We start from the raw sequence: 19,643 nt of genomic DNA on the forward strand, positions 1-19,643 counted from the left end.
TGCCACCGTGTTGTCTCCCTCTTCCTCTCCTGGTAGCCCCATCAGTTTCTGCTCCTTGAAGCAGCAGCCGTGTCTCCTGTGTGCATATGCTCGGCTCAGACTGGAAGCTCGGCAGACCCCATGTCGAGCCAGATCCCTGCAGGGTTTCGGTGTGTGTTGTGTGGTTAGAATGCATGCTTTTCAGCGTGTGAGTGCTCGGCGTAGTGGAGCCGGGAAGTGGAGGCAGCGTGGCGGAGAGCCAGAGCCTTGACCTTGACAGCTACACTGTTGACAAGGGGAGCCTGGGTTTATGTCTCCTGGCAGCCACGCAGGGAGAGCTGGGGAAGGAGCTCCCCCTCTCTCCATCCCTGCACTCACTCTTCCCATCTGAGGGGAGCTGCTTAGCTTGGGGGGGGCACGTCTTGCATCTGCCTGGGCCCATTGCCCAGGTGGAGTCATGGTGTTGGTGTTGCCTGTTCCGGTGCCTTCCCGTGGTGGGCCCTCCTCCGTGCCTCCTGCTGTTTGTGCCTGGCCTGGAGCGAGCCGGGCCTCTTCTCCGGGCTGCTGGCTGGAAGCAGACTTGGCTCTGGTCTCTTCCTTCCCAGGCTCTGGTTGGCATGTGGGTCCCAGTGGCCCACTGGCCTTGAGCCTGAGCTGAGTTTTCCCACCTGTCCTCTGTGTCAGGCCCTGTCGGTGGCTCGTTCCTGTCCTGTACGTGTCCTGGCAGGCAGGCGCAGGTTGGGGCCAGGCCCGCGTCGGCCCTCCCGGGTACCTGCTACTGGGTATAGTTCCTCTTTTCTCTTTTCTCTCTGCGTTGTAATTACTTACCTGAGGGCACATTATGTATAAAATTCTGTGTTGTGCTTTCTTCCCGCTTAACCTTATAACAAGCTTTCCCCTATATCATTAGGAACTCTTTGTAAAGATCATTTCTACCTCCTGCACATAATATTCCATTGAGATAATATAGCATAATTCATGAAACCCTTCTACTGTTGTTGGATTTTTTTTTAAGGCTTTTTCCCTCCAGGCATGGTGTAATTTTAAAGTAAAGACTGTATTTTCCAAGCAGCAACTGTCATACTCCTTTTAACAGTGTTAAATTTGATTTAGAATTAAGAACCATTCCCTTATGTTGCATTGCACAATTTAAGCAGAGAATTACATTTTAGTTTTAAATATTTTCAGCAGAGTGAAAACCAAAGCAGCGTCCCCCAGCCCCCATCTTCTGTGCTATTAAATTTAGAAACGGTTTTGGTGGAGCACTTGGGAGGGACACCTCAGGCTCACGGTGTGTGGCCTCAGGCTGACCACGTGTGGGCTGGGCCTGTGGGAGAAATGGCCAGGACGGTGAGGGGTTTTTTGTCCATTGGTTCTGTTTATCAGCATGTGTAGGCTCCGATCTGCTTGATTTTGGTGTCATTTTCTCTCAAGATAAATTACTGTCGAGAGCAAATACGGAAAGGAACTGGAATAAACAATGTATTTACTTAAGAAAATTAAGAATGAGCATTTTTTTTTCCTGTATGTGAGTCAGAATCTCACAGGTACGGGTTGTCTTTCAGTACGTCGCCTTTGCTCCGAGAAGACGGCATTCGCTCCGTGCAGCCCGGGCTTGCAGGGCTGGGATAGTGCAGGAGCCCAGGGAGTCCGTTCTCACCGCCAGGCGGGCCGCATGGGGGAAGGCACGTGGGGGATTTGTGAGCCACCAAAGGGGAGCTGTGTGGTCATTCTTCCCCGTTTCCACTCTGGGAGTATAAATTGGGCTCTGGTGACAGCGGGGGAGGGAGGGGCTGCTGCCGCTGGTGAGTTCCTTTCAGAATTTGGGGCCTTCACTTCCCTGTTTGCGTTGAAGTCTTGTCTCGTTGCGTTTCGTTTTCTCCACGGGCCACACGAACCGGAGCTGCGGCTCGGAGCCTCTCCTGCGTGGCTTCCGTCGTGCTCGTCATGGCGCAGGTGCCTTGTGGTCCTGCGTTGTTCGCCCAGAGCATCTGAAAACAGGGTGTTCGTGTGGACGTTCTGGTTCCACGTGGGAACACAGAGGGCAGAGGGCCCTGGGGACTGGGGTGTTAGAGCCCGAGACGGGAGGGCTTGCTGGCTTTGCAGGCCCCGCAGGGACAGTAAGGTGCCACATCCTTGCAGAGCTGGTGACTCACATGGAGTCCTATTTTCCATTTAAAAACCCGTTGATAATGCAAGTAACGGACTTCTTGTTAAATCTAGAAAACTCAGTGACAGTGTAAGTCCGCGTCTCAGAAGCTGTCACTGGCTCGTTTTTGTTAATTTCCTTCTGGCCTTTGTGTCAGTGTCCTTTTTTTTTTTTTTAACATGGTGGCAGTTATGTTATGCACATTTTAATGTTGCTTTTTGTTTGGTATATAAGCATCTTCCAAAGTCATGAAACTTTTTTTGAAATGTCTTTTTTTTAAGATTTTTAAAAAAATTTATTTATTTGTCAGAGGGAGAGAGGAAGTGAGCGCACAGGCAGGCAGAGCGGCAGAGGCAGAGGGAGAAGCAGGCTCCCCGCCGAGCAGGGAGCTCAATGCGGGGCTCCATCCCAGGACCCTGGGATCATGACCCGAGCCAAAGGCGATGCTTAACCGACTGAGCCACCCAGGCGCCCCTGAAATGTCTTTGATAAATAATGACACATGACTTCCAGTGATGGGTGGGAAACTGGTCAGAAGGTCAGTGAGCAGCTAGAAAGCAGACTAGGAGACTGACTAGTAGCTAGACCTCATCCATGTGTGGAGCCCGGCACCCAGGAGCAGCAGGACGCATGCCCTTCCCAAGTACGTAGGGAATCGTGTCCGGGATAGACTACGTGCCGGGCCTCAAGGGGAGCCTCAGCACATTTGAAAGGACGGGGTCATGCAGAGAGTGCTCTCTGACCTCGAGGACACCGAGTTTGGTATCAGTAACAGCAGGAAACGTGAAGTAATTGACAAATGTGTGGAGACAGGCGATGCGTCAGAGAAGAAACTGTAAGGAGAATTAGAAATAACTTTGAGATGATTGAAAATGAAGGCGTGGCACACCCAAACTTGTGGGGTGCGGCCGTGTCTGTGCTCGAAGAGAACCCGCCGTCATCGGTGACTGTCTTAGAAAGATGGTCTCAAATCGTTAACTTGACTCTTTAGGTTTAGAAACTACAAAAAGACCGCCCCGAAGCTAAAACAAACAGAAGGAAGGAAATCGGGACTAGAACAGAAATAAGTGAGATAGAGAGTAGAAAAGCAATAGGGGAAACCAACAAAACCAAAGCTGGTTCTTTAGAAATACCAGCAAAGTGGACAAACTGCAGGTCGGACCATACGGGAGAAGAGCCTGCTGTCCGCGGGGCCGCGAGGGGCCATCCAGCTCAGGGAGAGGATGGGCTGACGAAAACACGAGCCGAGTGTCTGCACAGACACTTCTCCAGAGAAGGTATAGAAATGGCCAGCAAGCACGTGAAGAGAGGCGTGATGTCGTTGATCTTTAGGGAACGGAAACCCAACCCCAGTGTGACAGGCCATTTCATACCCTCCGTGGTGGCCGGAATCAGCGAGGACAATAGAAATGTCAACAAGGGTGCGGAGGAAGTGGACGTCTGTGCGTTGTTGAGGGCAGCGTGGGACTGGTGTAGTCCCTGCCCCCGGTGGACAGTGTGGCATTTCACGGGAGAGTTGGACACAAAGTTATTGTGTGAGCGTCCATGGGAGCGCCGTTCGCACAGCCCACGGACACGAAAGCCAGCCCAGACGTTCGCGAGCAGACGCCCACGGCAGTGAGGGGGGTGCACTCCGGCGGTGTGACGTCACAGAGCTAGAACAGAGAGTGTGAGGCGCTGACACACCGTTTCACAGGGGGACCCGGGGACCACACGTGAAATGAGCCATGCCACACAGCGTCCACGCAGTGCGGGATCCACGGATACCAGACGTCCGGAACAGGCAAAGCTCTACACACAGAATGTAGATTAGTGGTTGCTTGTGTCTTGGGGACTCGGTGGGGTCATGGGGATTGACTTTTAATGGGCACGTGGTGGAAAACGTCCTAAAATTAGGAGCGGTAGTGGTTGCACAGTTTAGTGAACGCACCATAAGCCATTTTGTGTGGCTGCGTTGTGTGGCGCTTGAGTTGATGCTCAGTAAAGCTCTTCAGAAAGAAAGGAGAGTTCATGTCTTCGTCTGCGTGGGGGGCAGTGACACAACAGCAGAGTGGTCGCTTCCAGCGGCAGGAAGTGGTCTCAGAGTTCTGGAGGCTGGACGTGGGGCAGCGCGCCAGTGTGGCCGTGCTTGGGTACGGGATGCTCCCCTGCTTGGGAGCTCGCGTCCTCTCTCCTCGCCGGGTCCTCACGTGGTGGTGGAGGAGCACGGGGGCCCCGTGGGGCCTGTACAGAGCACGACCCCACTTGTGGGGGCTCCTTCCTAAGCACCTCCCCCAGGCCCCAGCCCCAACACCATCATCTCTGGGGATCAGGACTCAACGTGTGGATTTTCGGGGGGGGCATGGAGACATTCAGACCGTCTAGGGCTCTCGTTCCAGTGAGAGGAGAGAGCGTAGCTTGGCGGGTTTCTGTTGGTGAACATCTGTGTGGTGTTTACGTTTTCACTGTTACTGGTAATACGTGTGGTGTCTGGAAATAAGTTCTTGATTACATTTTGGATTGTTTTCTTGTCACGCATTCTTAGACGAGGCGTTTCTGCATCATGCTTGTGAGTGTTTCTAAGTCTTGATGACCTTTGTGGGGTATCTTCCGGGAAGATGCTCCCGGGCCTATGCCCGCCAGCCGGCTGAGAGATGGCACATCACTCCTGCCTCGGTGTGTTCCAAACGTTGATTACGAACGGGTCCTTGACATGCCGACTGGAGGCAGGCCCTGCGTCTGTGTCTGTGTGTTTACACGTGCACTACGTTCACTGGTAGATATTTTCGTATTTCCGTGTGAGCCTGTTCGACACGGGCCAGAGCTCCAAGCTGTTAAGTGACGTGGAGAATTAATTGGAGAGCCAGGAGCAATTAGTACACTCTCCAGTATTGACATTTGAGTGTTTAGCCTGCAAGCATCTTGCTCAGCCGGCCTAATTAGGAACTCAGGAAAGACCAGCGTGTGCGCGTGCGTGCGGGCACGGGTGTGTAATGAAACTGGGAAGCCAGCGACTACGGTCCTCGTGCTTGGTATGTGCCTGTACTGCAGAAGCACGATGTTTGACCCACGGCCCCTTTGGGTGACTTTGCTCCTAGGTCCCTGAAGCGTGCACACGCCCACTGGTCCTCACCCCGGAGGGACAGCCAGCCCTGCAGGCCGTGCACGGACCCCGTTTCCCGGGTCTGGGTCAGGAATCCCCGTGAGCAGTAGAGCTTTGCAGGGCAGCCTGGGCTCACGGAAGGCTCTGCCACTTACGTTCGAAGAACTTCCTCCTTCCACAGACGGGAGCTCTCCTCGCCTTCTTACGTCCTGCCCTGTTGGAGTCGGAGAGTCACAGAATAGGTGTCAGGTGACATGCATCAGTGACTGTCCTCTTTGCTCTCCAGTGTCCCGACGTGTTTCTGTTGAATCCAAGGTGATTGTGAAAGTCCCGAGGCCACTTTCAGGCCAAGTTACTGCCAGTTTAGTCCCAGTTTCCTAAGCCTGTTCGCACACACGTGCTTGCACGCAGGCCCGTCCAGTACTGTGCGTCATGTGGGCCGTTGGCGAGGCGGGGCAGCTCCTCCAGGGCGGGACCCTGGCCTGGGACCCGTGCCCCCACGGATGGCGGACAGTGCTGGAGAGCCCGCCCTGCTCGGAGTACTGTGGCGGGGAGACAGTAGAGGGCTAGGTCTGTGGGCGGTGCCTGGGCTCCCCAGGGCGGCCGCGGCACGCGACAGACTGGCTCACGGTGGGCGCGGTCCTCGGCGCTCTGACACAGCTCGGGCTGGAGGTGCGCTTCTCCCTCTTCCGGGCTCTGGTGTGTCCCATGTTAGTTTTATTTTACCCGTAGAAATGTCACCGGGAGTTTTTTTTTAATTGATGGCGTTCAGTTAGGAGATCCTTATGACATCTTCTATGAGCTGTTGTTTCCTTTGTATTCCCAATTCTGTGCTACAGTTTGGAAAAATCCCTGCTTACAAACTGAAGAATCAGTACCGCGTTCTGACCTTACGAGGTTTCTCTTCTGACTCGTGCGCGGCCGTGTGTGAGCCGTGTGGGGGGCCCGTGTGCTCTGCCAGGGCCGGAGAGGGCTTGGTTCCCAGGAGAAGGGCACCGTCCTGGGCTCGCTGCATCGATGACCGCGCACTTAGAGCCGTCGCCCAGGCCATCCCTGCGGGACCTACTTCATTACTGGGCCGGGAGGTCCTGCGCAGTGACGGGGCTGCCCAAGGCCACCCAGCAGGCCCCCCGGGTCACCAGGGCCGCCACCCTGAACTCATGCCTTGCGGCGGCGTGCTGCCTGTCGGAGCAAAGCAGGAGGTGGACGGGTGCGGACTGCCGTGCGGTGTCGGATTCTGCCCACCCGTTCCTCCGCACCGACGATCCCACGCGGTGCTGGCCCTCGGGCGCAGGGTCCCGGTGCGCTTCCCCATCACGGAGTGGCCGGCTCCCCGGGCGGTGGCGGGAGCGAGGGGACCGTGTGTATGTCGGCTCCGCGGGCTGTTCTTTTGAGGGTGGGCCTTCTCACGTTCCGAGCTCTGTGGCCGTGGTCTTCGTGTACTTTTGTTTTCCCCTTCGTGTTCAGGGTTGTTTGGAGAGGGACTGCTGGGACACAGGTGGTTTGGCGGCAGCCGTCTTCCTTCGGTACTTGCATTTCCCCTCTGGACTTTTTAATGTTCTGCCCAAGGCCCGCCATTCCTGTCTCGGAGCTGTTAGCATCCAGCACCGGGCCCAGCGTGTGGTGCTTCTTCCAGGACCATTTTTCCAAAAAAACTAGAGTTGGGCATGATGACAGCCCAGCATCCCTCGGAGCAGGGAGCAGAGAGGTCGAGTTGAAGGAGAGTCAGGCCCCGCACGTCAGGTGGGCGTGCGGCGGGCGTGGGAGGCCCGTCGGCCCGTGGCGGGGTCTGCGGGGCGCCGTGTGCCTTCCGCTCTGGGTGCCCTGTGCGGGGGCTCTCGGGACTCAGCAGTCCTGCAGAACCGACTGCGGCGTGAGCGCCCCTCCTCTGCCCCGCAGCCCCGGGCTCTGGGCGCTTGATGACCTCCATCACCAAGCGAGGTCTGCGGACGGGCAGACGAGCAGAGCGTGAGGCGGGCTCGACACCGTATGGGTCTTCCTGTCGGACTCAGGCAGCCGCTCAGGCTGCGGCGGGTCCCCGAGTAAGGAGCAGAGCGTGAGGAGGGGCCCTCACGGCGCTCCTGCGTGTGCAGCCTGCGGAGCTGAACGGCCGTCCCGGGCACTCGCCCACCTGAGCGGAGAGCATCTTACCCGCTCTGCCCCTCAGTAACTAGGCTCGACTGAGGGACCATTTAAAGTTTTGTTGACAGGGCGCCTTGGGGGCTCAGTGGGTTAAGCGTCTGCTTTGGCCTCAGGTTGGATCCCAGGGTCCTGGGATCGAGTCCCACGTCAGGCTCTCTGCTCACTGGGGGGTCCGCTTCTCCCTGTCCCTCTGCTGCTACCCCCGCTTGTGTTCTCGTACTTGTGCGTTCTGTATCTCTCACATGAATAAATAAGAAACCTTCAAAAAACAAAGTTTTGTCAGATTCTTTAAGTTTGTGATCATTCTCAAGATTCATATTTATACTTCACGAACATAACGTTGGGTGTTCGGGGGCAGAGGGGCAGGTAGGGTTCTCCGGCAGACCCGTGATTGGGCCTGAGGCTACAGACGTGTTCTTCAGTTTTGGGGAAGGGTGTTGACCTTCTGTAGACCCTCAGGGTCATTTCAGTGCTTTCGTTTTTGAGTTTACTGTTTGAATATTTCAAACTATTTGTAAGATTTGATTGATATTAGATGACTTATTCTTTTCTTCAAAGCTCAGGGAGAAAATCTGCTTATTTTTGAAAAATAGAGTAAAATCCATTTTTACTTGCAATACCATATAGTCCATTGGACCTTTTTATAAATTGGAGATATAGTGTCAGATTTTAATGGTCCTAATTTTTTTTTCTGTATCTTAAAATATTTTGTTAGTTTATCATCCTAGGAATTGTTGTATCATTATTCATTGATTATTCCTAACTATGGTAAAACCAAGACTAACATGGAGAGTGGAAGAATGAGAGATGGAATGATCCAGAAGAATCGTGTAGTAGTGAAATAAACCGTCCCTTTGTGGGGTCCTTTGGTTTTCTTATCGTGTCTCCCAGGGATTGCATTGGCTGTCAGCACTGTGTGAAAGAAGTCTGGAGGCGTTTTTGTAGTCTTTTTTTTTTTTTTTAAGCTTTCATTGGACATAGAGCATTTGGCATTTTTTCTGTCCCACGGATAATGACGAAGAGGAGAATGGCGGAGGAAGGCCCTCGCCCACTGTTGGGTGAATTGGAAGTTGGGTGCAGAGAGGCGGATGCAGCTGTCTCCACGTCCTGCCGACGTTCAGCTGGCTGTGGCGGGTGTGAGCGCCAGTGCCCGGACCGTGGAATTCTCAGCGCGTGCAGGAAAGCCGCTCTCTGGTCCAGCCAGTCGTTAGCACGAAGGACTTCGTCACCTAATATTTTGTGACAAGTATGAGGACTGTCCTCTCTTGCTAGAAAGATCCGTATTCTGTTATTTTCCATGACTGATGTGTGTGGGTCAAACTTGGATGGAGGTGACCAGTGCTGAAAGCAGGTGTGTGCTCAAGCTGTGACGGGAAGGCGTGAGGAAGAAGCTGTATAAATAGAGGAAGGTGCTGGCCTGTCATTCTGACCGGCCTCCATAAATCAAAAAGTGAAAGTTCTTTGCATTTCCACTCTCTTCTCTTCAACAAAGCTGTCGCCCACAACAGATTCAAAACTATTGGATTTTGGGAGCACATAGGTGGCTCAGTCGGTTGGGTGACTCTCTGGGTTTTGGCTCCGGTCGTGATCTCGGGGTCATGGGATCAGGCCCGGTGTTGGGCTCCGTTGCTTCGTGCAGGGTCTGTTTGGGACTCTGTCCCCCTCCCTCTGTTCCTCCCCAGCTCTCTCTTGCTCACTCTCTCTCAAATAAATAAACACATCTCTAAAAAAAGGTATTGCATTTTGAAAACAACAAGGCAAAACTGTAAGTAGCAGTCAGCTGAAACTTTCTGGAGATGAATTTGAAATTTAGGAATTTGATTGAATTTGAACAAAGCAAGTGAAAGAACCAGAAGTCAGGATAAGTGAGGACGTATCAGAGAAGAACTTGACACCTGGAACCACAGTCGCGTTTTGACGGCGTCGTTGCAGCAGGAAGCACCGTCCTGACAAGCAGGGCGCTGCTGGACGGGAGTCCGTTCTCGTCACCAGTGTTTACGACATGGGTGTGATCCGGCCTCGGCCCTGACACGGGTGAGCCGTGATTTGCTTGCAAAAGCTGTTGTCTGTTTCGAGCCTTTTGTTTCTTCAAAACTAGGAAAATATGGGGGGAAATTCTACTAAGTTTAAAATCGTGTTAAAATTTCTAACAAAATTGTCCTTTACATTTTCTCTTTTCTTAATTCTGTAAATTATTTGTAAAAGGACTTAAAAATACATAAAAATAGAACGTGTCTATTGGACTCGGATGACAGATGGTGCTTGTTTTCCCTGATAGGCTATGGGTTCTGTCCAGTCTGGAGTCTGTAGGTGGTCCCCGGGGTGTCTGAGAGCCTTCTGGAAATGTGGGTGTAGAGTCACTGCTGGTCATTTTCAGATGGACTGCGGTGGGGGTGGTTGCCCCTGCATTGCCTCTGACGTGGCCAGGCTCCGGAAGGCTGTGATGACCCCTGGTTCTTACGTCTCAGACAGTGAGTGGCAGGGAGGGCTTGTGGCACCCTCTGGACCTGGGACGCTGCTGGGGACCCTGGCGGCTTTGGAGCGTCTGATGGGGCTGTTGGCCGTGGGGCGGAGCTGGGCTCGCAGATGTGGGGCCCGCGTGTGCTCTGCAGGTGGCCGCGGACTCTCCAAATTTAAAAGGTGGTGTTGCGGTGAGTTATCTTACAAAACCCAGACCTGGATGTCTGGCCCTTTCTCCTCCTTTATCCCACTCCCTGTCAGAAAAATGAGGCCTTGGAGTTGTTTCGGCAGGAGTGCCCCCTCCTGGTGTGTCGGGCACTGTGCCCGCTGTTGTATGTGGATTCAATGAGAAAAGGATTCCCTATTCCAGCCGGGAGAACCAGGCTCATTCGGTGGAGAAAGCTGGTCAAGGTCATGGGTCCTTGCAGCAGGTTGGACTCCAGACCTGGGAGAAGTGGGTGGTGCCAGCGTTCTTGCGTCCGTTCCTTTCTCCTTTGGAGGGCGGGCTGCGCCGCGCACCGTCCACAGGAACGGCCAGCAATAGAGCCGTCTCTGCTTTCTTTTCTTTCAGCTTTGTTCTGAGGTGTTTTTCCCGTTGTCCTTTATAAAGATGTCTTACTGACTTCTGAGGGCCCTGCGCATCGCAGCATGACTGGTGTCCTCGGGGAGTCTCGGGGACTCTCTGGTGGGGAACCAGAAGGGGCCACTCTGCTCACTTTCTTCCAGCTGCTTAACCGTGCCGTTCACGTCAGGCGTCTCCGTTTTTGCTTCAGTAATAAGAATTGAAGAGTATTCAAGAAGGATTCAGACTGCATTAATATTTAAGAGCCTTTTTGGATCCAGAAAGCGCCCGTGAAACCCTTCTGGATATAATGTATACAGCACATGTCACTTAGGAAGAAGGATGGGGCGCGCTTGGCTCCCCGTCCTCGGAGGCTTCCTGCGAGCGGGGCTCTGGGGGACGCGGCTCCTCCTGTGCTCCGCCGCCGGCTCCCGGAGGTGTCCTCCCCGACAAGGCGCGCTTTCTCTTCCTTGGCGGTTCTAAATAGATCTGTGTCCCGAGCAGAAAAGAAAATCAATTTAATTACTTATGAAACTTCTCCTTAAGGGCGATTGAATTATGAGGAAGAAATGAAGTATCTGTCATCGCTGAGTTTATTTCTGGGCTGAACACACAAGAGATCATTCTGTTCTGAAGACTCGGTGTCCACTGCGGGGTGACAGTAGCCCGGGGTGCGCACAGGCACGCTCGCCCAGAGCCCCGGGCCGGAGAGGCTGTGTGCCTCTGGGAGCGTCGGGGAGACGAGCGCGAGTTCTGACACCTGCAGGGAGGTGGGGTTCCACAGCAGCCAGAGGACTTGTGGAAGCAGGTGTCAGAGCAGAGGAATTAGGAAGGAGGAGAGCGCTAATTGCGGTTAATGTAATTACGAGGAGAGATGCACTCCGGGGGGGGGGGGCTGCCTGCCTCGCTTCTGGAGAGGGCTGGCCTCCCGGCCGCCCCGCCTCCCTGTGGCCTCATCTCGGTGTGACCGATGAGTCTCGTGGCCTGCGCGTTGGAGCTGGCGATGGCGGGTGGCCTGGTATCAGCCCCGCAGCCGTGAGCCCAGGGGCAGAAGCTGCTTTGTGATCTTTTTCTTCACGTGACACAACGTTGCAGTGTATCTCCTTGAACACCAAGTGGCCTGGAGGACGAAGCTGGCTTATAGCTGAGGCCTTGACTGGTCGTGTGTCGGGGCGGCCGAGTGCAGCAGTGCAGTGGGCCGCTGCGTGGCAGGACCGGGCGGGCTGTGATGGAAAAGGGGGCGGGAAGCCAGCTGTCCCTGCCCCCTGCTGGGATTTTCTGTCTGATCCAGGTGGCCCGTCGCTGCCCCTCCACCCCCTACCGCTTGCCCACCCGCAGGGCCTGCCTCTCTCTTCGGGTGGGCCGTTCAGCGGCTGTTCGTGAGCTCCCGAGTCGTGTGACCGTGACCACCAGTTCCAGCGCGTTTCCACCTCTCAGAGAAAACCCTGCGCCCGTCCGTGCTGGGTCCGCAGCCCTCCTCCCCCAGCCCCCGGCAGTTCCTGGTCTACTTCCCGTCCCCGTGGATTTGCCTATTCTGGACCTTTCACGCAGGGTCTGGAATCGTACAGTGTGTGGCCTTTCCTGCCGGGCCTCTTCTGCTCAGCGCGATGGTCTTGAGCTTCCCCCGCGCCGCCGCCTGTGTCCGGCTGCCCCTGCTTGTGTAGGCGGAGCGTTTCACTGTGTGCTTACACTGCGGTTTGCCTGTCCCTTCGTCGGCCGCTGGACCCTTGGCTCGTGTTCGCATGTTGGCCGTTGTGAGTAGGCGGCCGCGGGTGTGTGCACGCGCGGGCGTGTCCCTCGGGTGTGTCCCTGGAGCGCGGTTGCTGCGTCCCGTGGGGCTGCCGTTTCACTGTCGGAGGAGCCGCAGGACTGGTTTCCGCAGGGGCTGCCGTGTGTCGCGTGCCCCGCAGCAGCGTGGGAGGCCGCTGCTCTCCCGCGTCGCCACAGCCGCAGCCCGTCTTTCCTCTGCGCCGTGCTCGTGGGCGACACGGCAGCTCGCGGCTTTGGCTTCTAGTTCCCTGATGACAGGTGCTGCTGAGCGCCTTTTCTTGTGCTGCTGGAGGCTGGCTGGGTTCACTGAAAAGTCTTTCAGAATTTGAATTTGTTCCTGCCATTAAAGTCTGTGCACTCGGTGCTTTCTCTGTGTTTAGTTGGTCTCAGGTCTGTAAAGTTAAGGTAGCTCTGTTTGCATCATCATTTTTTTTTTTTTTTTATAGAAGGAAAACGTATCCCTGGATGGATGCAAACATTTGATTTATTTTCTAGATCCCCGAGACCGAAAATAGAGGTTGATTTTAAGGCCGAGATTTTCGTTTGTGTGGAGGAGATTATTTCTGTGACCTTGTGCCCAGGCGGGGCCACAGGACACTTGTGGGGGAGAAGCTGCTTGTCCAGCGTCACAGCTTCATGTTTCCAGAGGCTGCGCCTCCTCACAAGCCGCAGGCTGGTCATGACTTTAGTGTCAAAGCACTGGTGTCCCTGCGGTTCCAGTCTGTTCTGCAGACTTCTGTCAACACCCTCGAGGCGGTCGGTATCGGAACCCTGGAGGGGTAGGCCGGGGGCTCCGCTCGTAGTACTTACCTTGTGGGACGGAGCCGCGGTGTCCACTGTGTCCAGCCGTTCGCAGTTGCGGGAGGAGCTGGAGAAACGGGTGCCGCTGAGTATGATGATGGCGGCGGTGGCCGCGGGGGTGGCCGTGGCCGTGGTGGAGGTAGCAGCTAACCTCTGCTTGGTACTTTGTACACCAGGAACTTCATTCTTTTCTTTCCTTTAAAGATTTATTTATTTGGAGAGAGTGAGTGGGAGGAGGGGGAGAGAAGCTCAAGCAGACTCCCCGCTGAGCGCAGAGCTGGGTGTGGGGCTCGTCCCCAGGACCCCGAGATCATGACCTGAGCTGAAATCAAGAGTCAGGCGCTTACCTGGCTGAGCCCCCCCAGCACCCGGTGCCCGACACTCGCAAAGAGCGTTGCTTATTCCGTACCACGGCTCCTTGAGGTCCATCCCCGCTTTTCGGACGGACAGCGGGAGGCGCACGCAGTCGGCCAGTGCGGGTCTTCAGCTGCCGCTGGGCAGAGCTCGCGTCCACACCCAGGCCGTCGCCGCGGCTCTCACGGCGTTCCTCTGTCCGAGGTCAGAGACCCCAGGCTGTCTGGGCAGACTCCCGGCTCTCGACTCCTCCCTCTGTGAGCTAACGCCTCTGCTCTGCCTTCTTTGGGCCTTCGCGGGGGTTCCCTCTGTCCGTGCGGACTCTTTGTGGACGGTGTCTGGACTTCTGCTCACCTGCGGGGCCGGGGGTGGCTAGTGCCTTCCCGGTGGGCTCGGGGATAACTTCCTTCCGTAGAGGAGGGGTTGAGACACGAAGGGGTTAAGTGACTTGTCCACACCTACAGCTCAGACCTGCTTGCCGTGTTTCCTCTTGCTGACGAGTGTTTTATACACGTTGTATTAGAATGTGCTTTTCTGCTTCGCACAGCAGAACTGTGACTAAGTACTTAGAATAATTTTTATCTCTGGTGGAAGCAACACCATTGTTCTGTGCGGTTCCAGCTCTGGCTTAGAGGACAGTGTTGTTAACAGCCCGGTAGCTCGCTGCACAGGAATGACCTGTGTTCGCAGTCGCCCTTCAGAGGTGTGTGGACACAGCTTACGAAAATGACGGAATGGCGGTTTTTGTTGAATCTGCCAGCACACTCCATTGAGGTTTGTGTCCCCTGCCAGATGGGTCAACATCCTCGTGCGTGCCAGTGAAGCTGCCCTCTTGGTCCAGTCTTGTGCTGGGCACCTGCTCGGGCCACCATGCCGTGGCCATGCCTTGTCCCCAACATTGCCATCCTGGCCTGCAATGCATGTACCATCGGGAAGAGAGAGCGGCCAGAACATATGGCTGCTTCTTCCCCACGACCGAGTGTGGTCAGTGAGCTGTGAGGCACTGGGGAGACAGTGTCTCTGACACACTGGGGCCTGGATGTCTCCCTCCCTGTCTGCAGTTCAGCCGGGCCCTTGGGCCTCAGAGGACCCTCTACCTTCTTGTCTGAAGGGCAGCATTGGGGGCAGCAGTATGTGGGAGCTTTGCTGTCCGGAAGTCTGGTGGAGAGCAGAGGATAGCATCAGGGAGCTGGGGACAAAGGTGCCACCTCAGTGTGCTATCCCGTGGGGTGCTCAGCAGATGCACAGGAAGGGCCTCACGGGCGGCAAACGCGCTTGCTACGATGCATGATTGCACAGGGACGAAGGGTTTCATTCCTGCAGACCGCACCCTGCTTGCTCTGCTCCCGAGAGCACAGCACCGAGAACGAGCCCTAGGTCTTGTCCTCTGGCCTTGTCACGTCGGTGCGTGTGGCCGGGTCAGGAAGTGCATGTGCCCCGCGTCCCTGAGGCTTTCCCGCAGTATGGTCGCTCCCCTGTTCCCACGTTGGTGTGCGGCATGGCCTCCGCCGTTGGGGAGAGCAGGGCCCTGCTCCCTCTGGAGCTCTGTTTGGTGCCATCCAGGAGTGCTGTCCTGTTCCGGGGTGGCCTTCCCCAGGAGGAGAGACTGCACTTTGGGCTCAAGGTTTTGGTGACTGTGTAGACAAAGTGGTGAGGGCTCTGCAAGATCGAGGGACTTGGGCGCCAAGTTCGGGGACACTGCTGTGCACTGGGGCACTGCCGTGTGTCCTTGTGCCTGTCTGTCTGGGGTGTGCCTTTCTGTAGGGGTGCTGAAAGGCACCCAGTTAAAGAGGGGTGCCCTCGCCATGTCTGCTGTTTGTCCCCAGACTGTCCGTTCTCCCCGGGTCACTGTGTTGTGTGGACGTGGTCTCTGGACCTGCCTCAGTTGCTCTGGGCCGAGGCGTCTGAGTTCATATGGTGGGTCCCTCAGCCCCCACAGCTGTGGTCCTCACTGCAGAAGTTGTGTGCGTTCCTGGGGAGCAGGAACTGTCCTCACTCTGCAGATGGGAGGGGACGGGCACGCGCAGCCGCACATCTGGGTTGTCGCATCAGTGCACTGGCAGGCTCAAGCCCAGCAGGCCCTTGTGGGCCTGTCCAGGCCACGGGGTCTGTTGCAATGATTGAATGTTGGCGTGTTTCAAGGCCTTGTGGAAGCCATGACTTCTGTTCACCATTTGTCTGTCTGTGACGTTGCATCTCCTGGTTTTCTTTTTGATGTTGACCCCACCCCTGGTGGGTGCAGTACCCCTGCCCTTCCCTGTGTCTCTCCGTGGCTACATCTGAGGCACATGGATTAATCTGTATAGGCTTGGGGTAGGCCGGGGACTCCTGCCCAGGGAATGCTGGGGTCATGAATAAGGTCGTTCTCGCGGTTCAGCAGCTTGGCCGTCCCCTCTGGCGGTTCTGCCGCTGTCTTCCATTCTCTCGCTAACTTGGGAGACCTGGTTGTTAAGCGCTTTCTTTGCAAGAGAGACGCAGAAAAATGACCAGAGCTGTTAGAATCCTGCGCTCACCTGATAAACTCGCCCTTCAATGCCGGCTGTGAGCGAGAGAAGGATGCTCTCCGTGCCTTGCCTGAGCGAGGTGTTCAGAGCCATGGCGTGTTGTCTGGGGAACATGCCCGGGGGGGGGCAGCGAGGAGGAGGGGCTGGAGCGCCAGCCAGAAGGAGAGAGAATGCCGAGACCACGCCAATAAACGTGACGCAGTGCTTACCTTCATGTAAAACATTTTAGGTGAAAGAGAGAGAAAAGAAATCAAAGCTTTTTCAGCAGAAGAGATTCTCATTGTATTTTCACCCTGAAATCGACAAGGCGGTTGCCATTTTTCCTTTGCTTCCCGTGTGCTTAGTTCTGTTCTGGAGCGAGACTTTGGTGAAGAAGTAGGAGCAGGTTGTCTCTCATTAGCTCTGGAGGACCTGCCAGCAGGCGTCATTTTGGTAGGTGACCGTGACTCTGCAGGAGTCCTCCTCGGTCCTGCGCCTCGTGTGTCTCCGCCCGCTCGGTTCCCGCAGGACAGGGCCTGCTCCGCCCAGCCGCGGTCACTCACGGGCTCCTGGCTGTGTGTCCGCCTCCTGCTCTGTGCTGGCCGGAGGGGCCGGTGCCATTCTGCTCGGACTGGTGACCGCTCGGTGTGGGACTCCTTCGATGGGGCACGGAGGCCGTCTTCTCTCCCTGGCCTGTGTCCCTGTGGGGCGGGAGCCGCAGCTTCTCAGGAAGAAAGGAAGAACAGTCATTTCAACAGAGCCCGTCCCTGCCACCGAGAGGCCCGTGAGACAGGTGAAGACCGCCTTTCTCCATGGAAGCAGTTTCTCCCGCAGACACTGCCAAACAGAGGCGTACAGGTGGGTCACAGGAGTCAGGACATCTGGGAGAGGCACATCCCAGGCATGTTTCCCTCATACAGACTCGGCCCTGTGTGCTGGGCCGACAGACAGACACACGCAAGCACACGGACGCAGGCCGACGAGACTGTCCACATAGCGTGAGCAGTTTGTCCGCAGTTCACCGCGGGAGCAGGTGCCCCACGGGGAGCGTGGGCGGGCAGCCACGACTCCGAGGCTCTCTTACCTGGCCCGTCTGTAGACCTCCGTGAGAGGGCCGGGGTCTCTTCACAAAGCACGGTGTCTGCATGAGAGTCTGCCATGCCGTCGGATGTTCTGAGCGAGGACGAGGGTCCCTAGGTGGCCCAGCCTGCCCGAGGGCTCGTGCAAAGGCCTGTGTGGCCAGAGAAGCGATTTCCAAGCCATGATGGCCCAGGTCCTGTGGAACGACTCTGGAGTTTGATCTGGAAGAGGAAGGGTTCTAAGCAGAGGGTTAACGGGGCTTTGTTTGTAATAGGCTGTTTGCGGACCATCCTGAGAGCAGGTTGAAGGGCGAAGCTGGGCGGATGCTGGGAGGGCCGTGAGCTTGCTGGGCTCACGCAGGTGTGGCTTGGCGCCCAGTGGCTGCGACTGGTTGGTTGGCTTTGGCTGGTTTGCGGGTAAGCTTGCGCGAGTTTGCTGGTAGATGGTTGTAGGTGGGAGAGAGCGCGTGATGGTGGATAACCCCAGGGTTCCCCCACACTCACGGGAAGGACGGGATCACCACTTCCAGGGAAGGCTGGCGGGGCGAGGCCCTGGCTTGGGAGGGACATCAGGAGCCAGGTCCTGGATGTGCCCCGTGTGTGTCTGCCTGAAACGTGCCTTCTAGAGCTGACGTGTGTGTGTGTGTGTGTGTGTGTGTGTGTGTGAGAGAGAGAGAGAGAGAGAGAGAGAGAGAGAGAAAAGGCACAGCCCGGCACCCCCCACGACACTCATTCCGCCTTGCTTCTGTCTGGTTTACAGTAAGGTTTTGATACCTGTGCTCGCTCACATTCCCTGTGAACACCCAGCACAGGGGTGTGTGTGTGAGCGTGTGTGTGTTTACGGACGGGCGTAAGCCACCGTGTCCCAGCTCCCACCGTTCCTGCACACAGCCTTGGGTCTGCCATTTGCTTCCCGGCCGCAGGCTCGCCATCTGCAAGCAGATATGATGCCTTCAGCTTTTCTTCTCGCTGGGAGGCTGATCACTGAGCATAAAGTGGTGCTGTGGAGTTAAATCACCAAGTGCACGTGGTTGTTATTATAGCTCTAATGGTGTTTATATTTAAATCATTATTATTGCAATAATAATACACCATTTTGCCAATAAAACATGAAACCACTTCAGAAGAACATTCTAAAGCGATAGCAGTTTCTGAGGCTGGACAGCAGTGTCTAATTTGGGGCCCCCACAGCTGGCTTTGTGAGGCATGTGTTATGTATTTGCTGAGAGTGACTGAGGCTGTGCCGCCTTGCCCGGGGCAGTGGGGGGGGCATACAGGTGGTGTGATTGTACTGAGAGCCAGCGGACGTCTGCGTTGACGCGGTGGTATTTCACGGGCGGTGGGGGCTGTCCCCAGCTTTTGATGCTGCTTTTATGCCCGTGGAGCTTAACTCTGTGATAATGTGTCATTAGGGCTGAGCGCCTTCTGTCAGCTGCCCGGTTACGGCAGGGACGTAGGGTGGGCAAGCGTCTTCACGGTGACTGATGGGTTTTCTTTCAGATCCATACAAAATTCATAAACTTGATTTATAGCCAATGGAATTTGTGCTACTCAAAGCAGAGGCTGGAGCGCAGAGCTTTATTTAGTAGGAAGGGCTCCTGGGCCCATGGATGTGTGGGAGAGGAAGCCAGAGGCCACTGCCCCCTTCCTCTCCTGCCCCTGGGAGTTGCACGTGGCTTACCAGAGTTGGAGCAGTTACTACGTTTAGTTGGAGTCTCTGAGGGGTCGGAGAGGAGGCCGTTGGTATTAGTTTTGGAAACTCCGCCCAGAGCCTGGGACGTGTGTCCTGTGAGCAGTCGTTGCAGAGGCTCAGGGAGCACGCGTGCTCTGATGTCGCGGTGACTGCTGTGCATGCCCCTGAGCTCTGCAGCTGATGTGACCCCTGCAGCTTGTCCCCTTGTTGGCCGTGCCCTCCTTGGAGCTGTCTCTTCAGCCGCCTCTAGAAGGAGGACCCTGCTGCCCCGCCGCCCCAGCCCCGTTGCTTCAGTCCCGGGCCATAGTGTCCTGTATCTTCTCTCCGACTCGGGTGGCCTCTTCCCTCTTGTCTGGCCTGACCACTCCATGTTGATGCATGTCCAGGGGTGGTTTGAGCAGGTTTAAGAACCTCCTGAAACTGCCTAATGTCCCACGTGAGCATGTTGACCTGGGGAAGGAGGCACCGCTTCAGCAGATCCGGACAGAAGAGGGCTGACCTGCGGGGCTGAGACCTAGTGCTCTCAGCTGTCAGATTTCCAGCCCCGATCTGCCCCGAGCTCCGCTCCTGTGTGTCCACCTGCTTCCTTGGCACCTGCTGGTAGGCACAGGAACCGCCGTGGGCCGTAGGGGCAGCTGCCCCACGCTGTCTCTCACCCGCGGCCTTGTGGGATTCTCCGGCTCTGGCTCCGTGCCTCTGCCCGGGTCCCGCGTCGGAAATGTGAGCGTGGCTCTGATTCCCCTTCCTCATACTGTCAGTCTCCGGGTCCTGCCCATCCTGACTCCTACAGCCCTTTTCTCTCCAGCCTCCCATCCTTCCTGGGGGCCAGGGCCTGCTGGTCGTCTGTCGCTTCGCCTCTGGCCTCTCCTCAGTGGCACCTCCTGGCTGTTGTTTCCGGGACAGGCTTTCATCCTGTCCAGAGCGACATGTCCTCCCTCCACGCAGGGCCTCAGTGGCCCCCACTGCCCTCAGCACTGAGACCTCTCAGCTTGTCCCTGTGGATGTCACTCCGGCCCTCTTGCTCAGTTCACCACTCCTCCCCAGCGTCCTGGCCTGGCTGTGACCGTGCTTGCTTACTGGGTGCTGAGG

General features: G+C 56.1%; 1 protein-coding gene across 3 annotated transcripts in view; it reads left to right on the top strand.

Moving 5' to 3' along the window:
- The window catches only part of TBC1D22A (TBC1 domain family member 22A), a 298,901-nt gene that overhangs the window by 121,571 nt on the left and 157,687 nt on the right, over nucleotides 1-19,643 (top strand). The window contains exon 9 of one of the 3 annotated variants that reach the window (XM_047740626.1): nucleotides 17,109-17,111. The exons of the other annotated variants lie outside the window; for them this stretch is intronic. Within the exon in view, the coding sequence (XP_047596582.1) occupies nucleotides 17,109-17,111 (3 nt within the window). The remainder of the gene's footprint in view (nucleotides 1-17,108; nucleotides 17,112-19,643) is intronic. 3 annotated transcript variants of the gene reach the window in all.

The sequence above is a fragment of the Lutra lutra genome, chromosome 8 (assembly GCF_902655055.1).
Source record: "Lutra lutra chromosome 8, mLutLut1.2, whole genome shotgun sequence".
In the NCBI taxonomy this organism is placed as follows: Eukaryota; Metazoa; Chordata; class Mammalia; order Carnivora; family Mustelidae; genus Lutra; species Lutra lutra.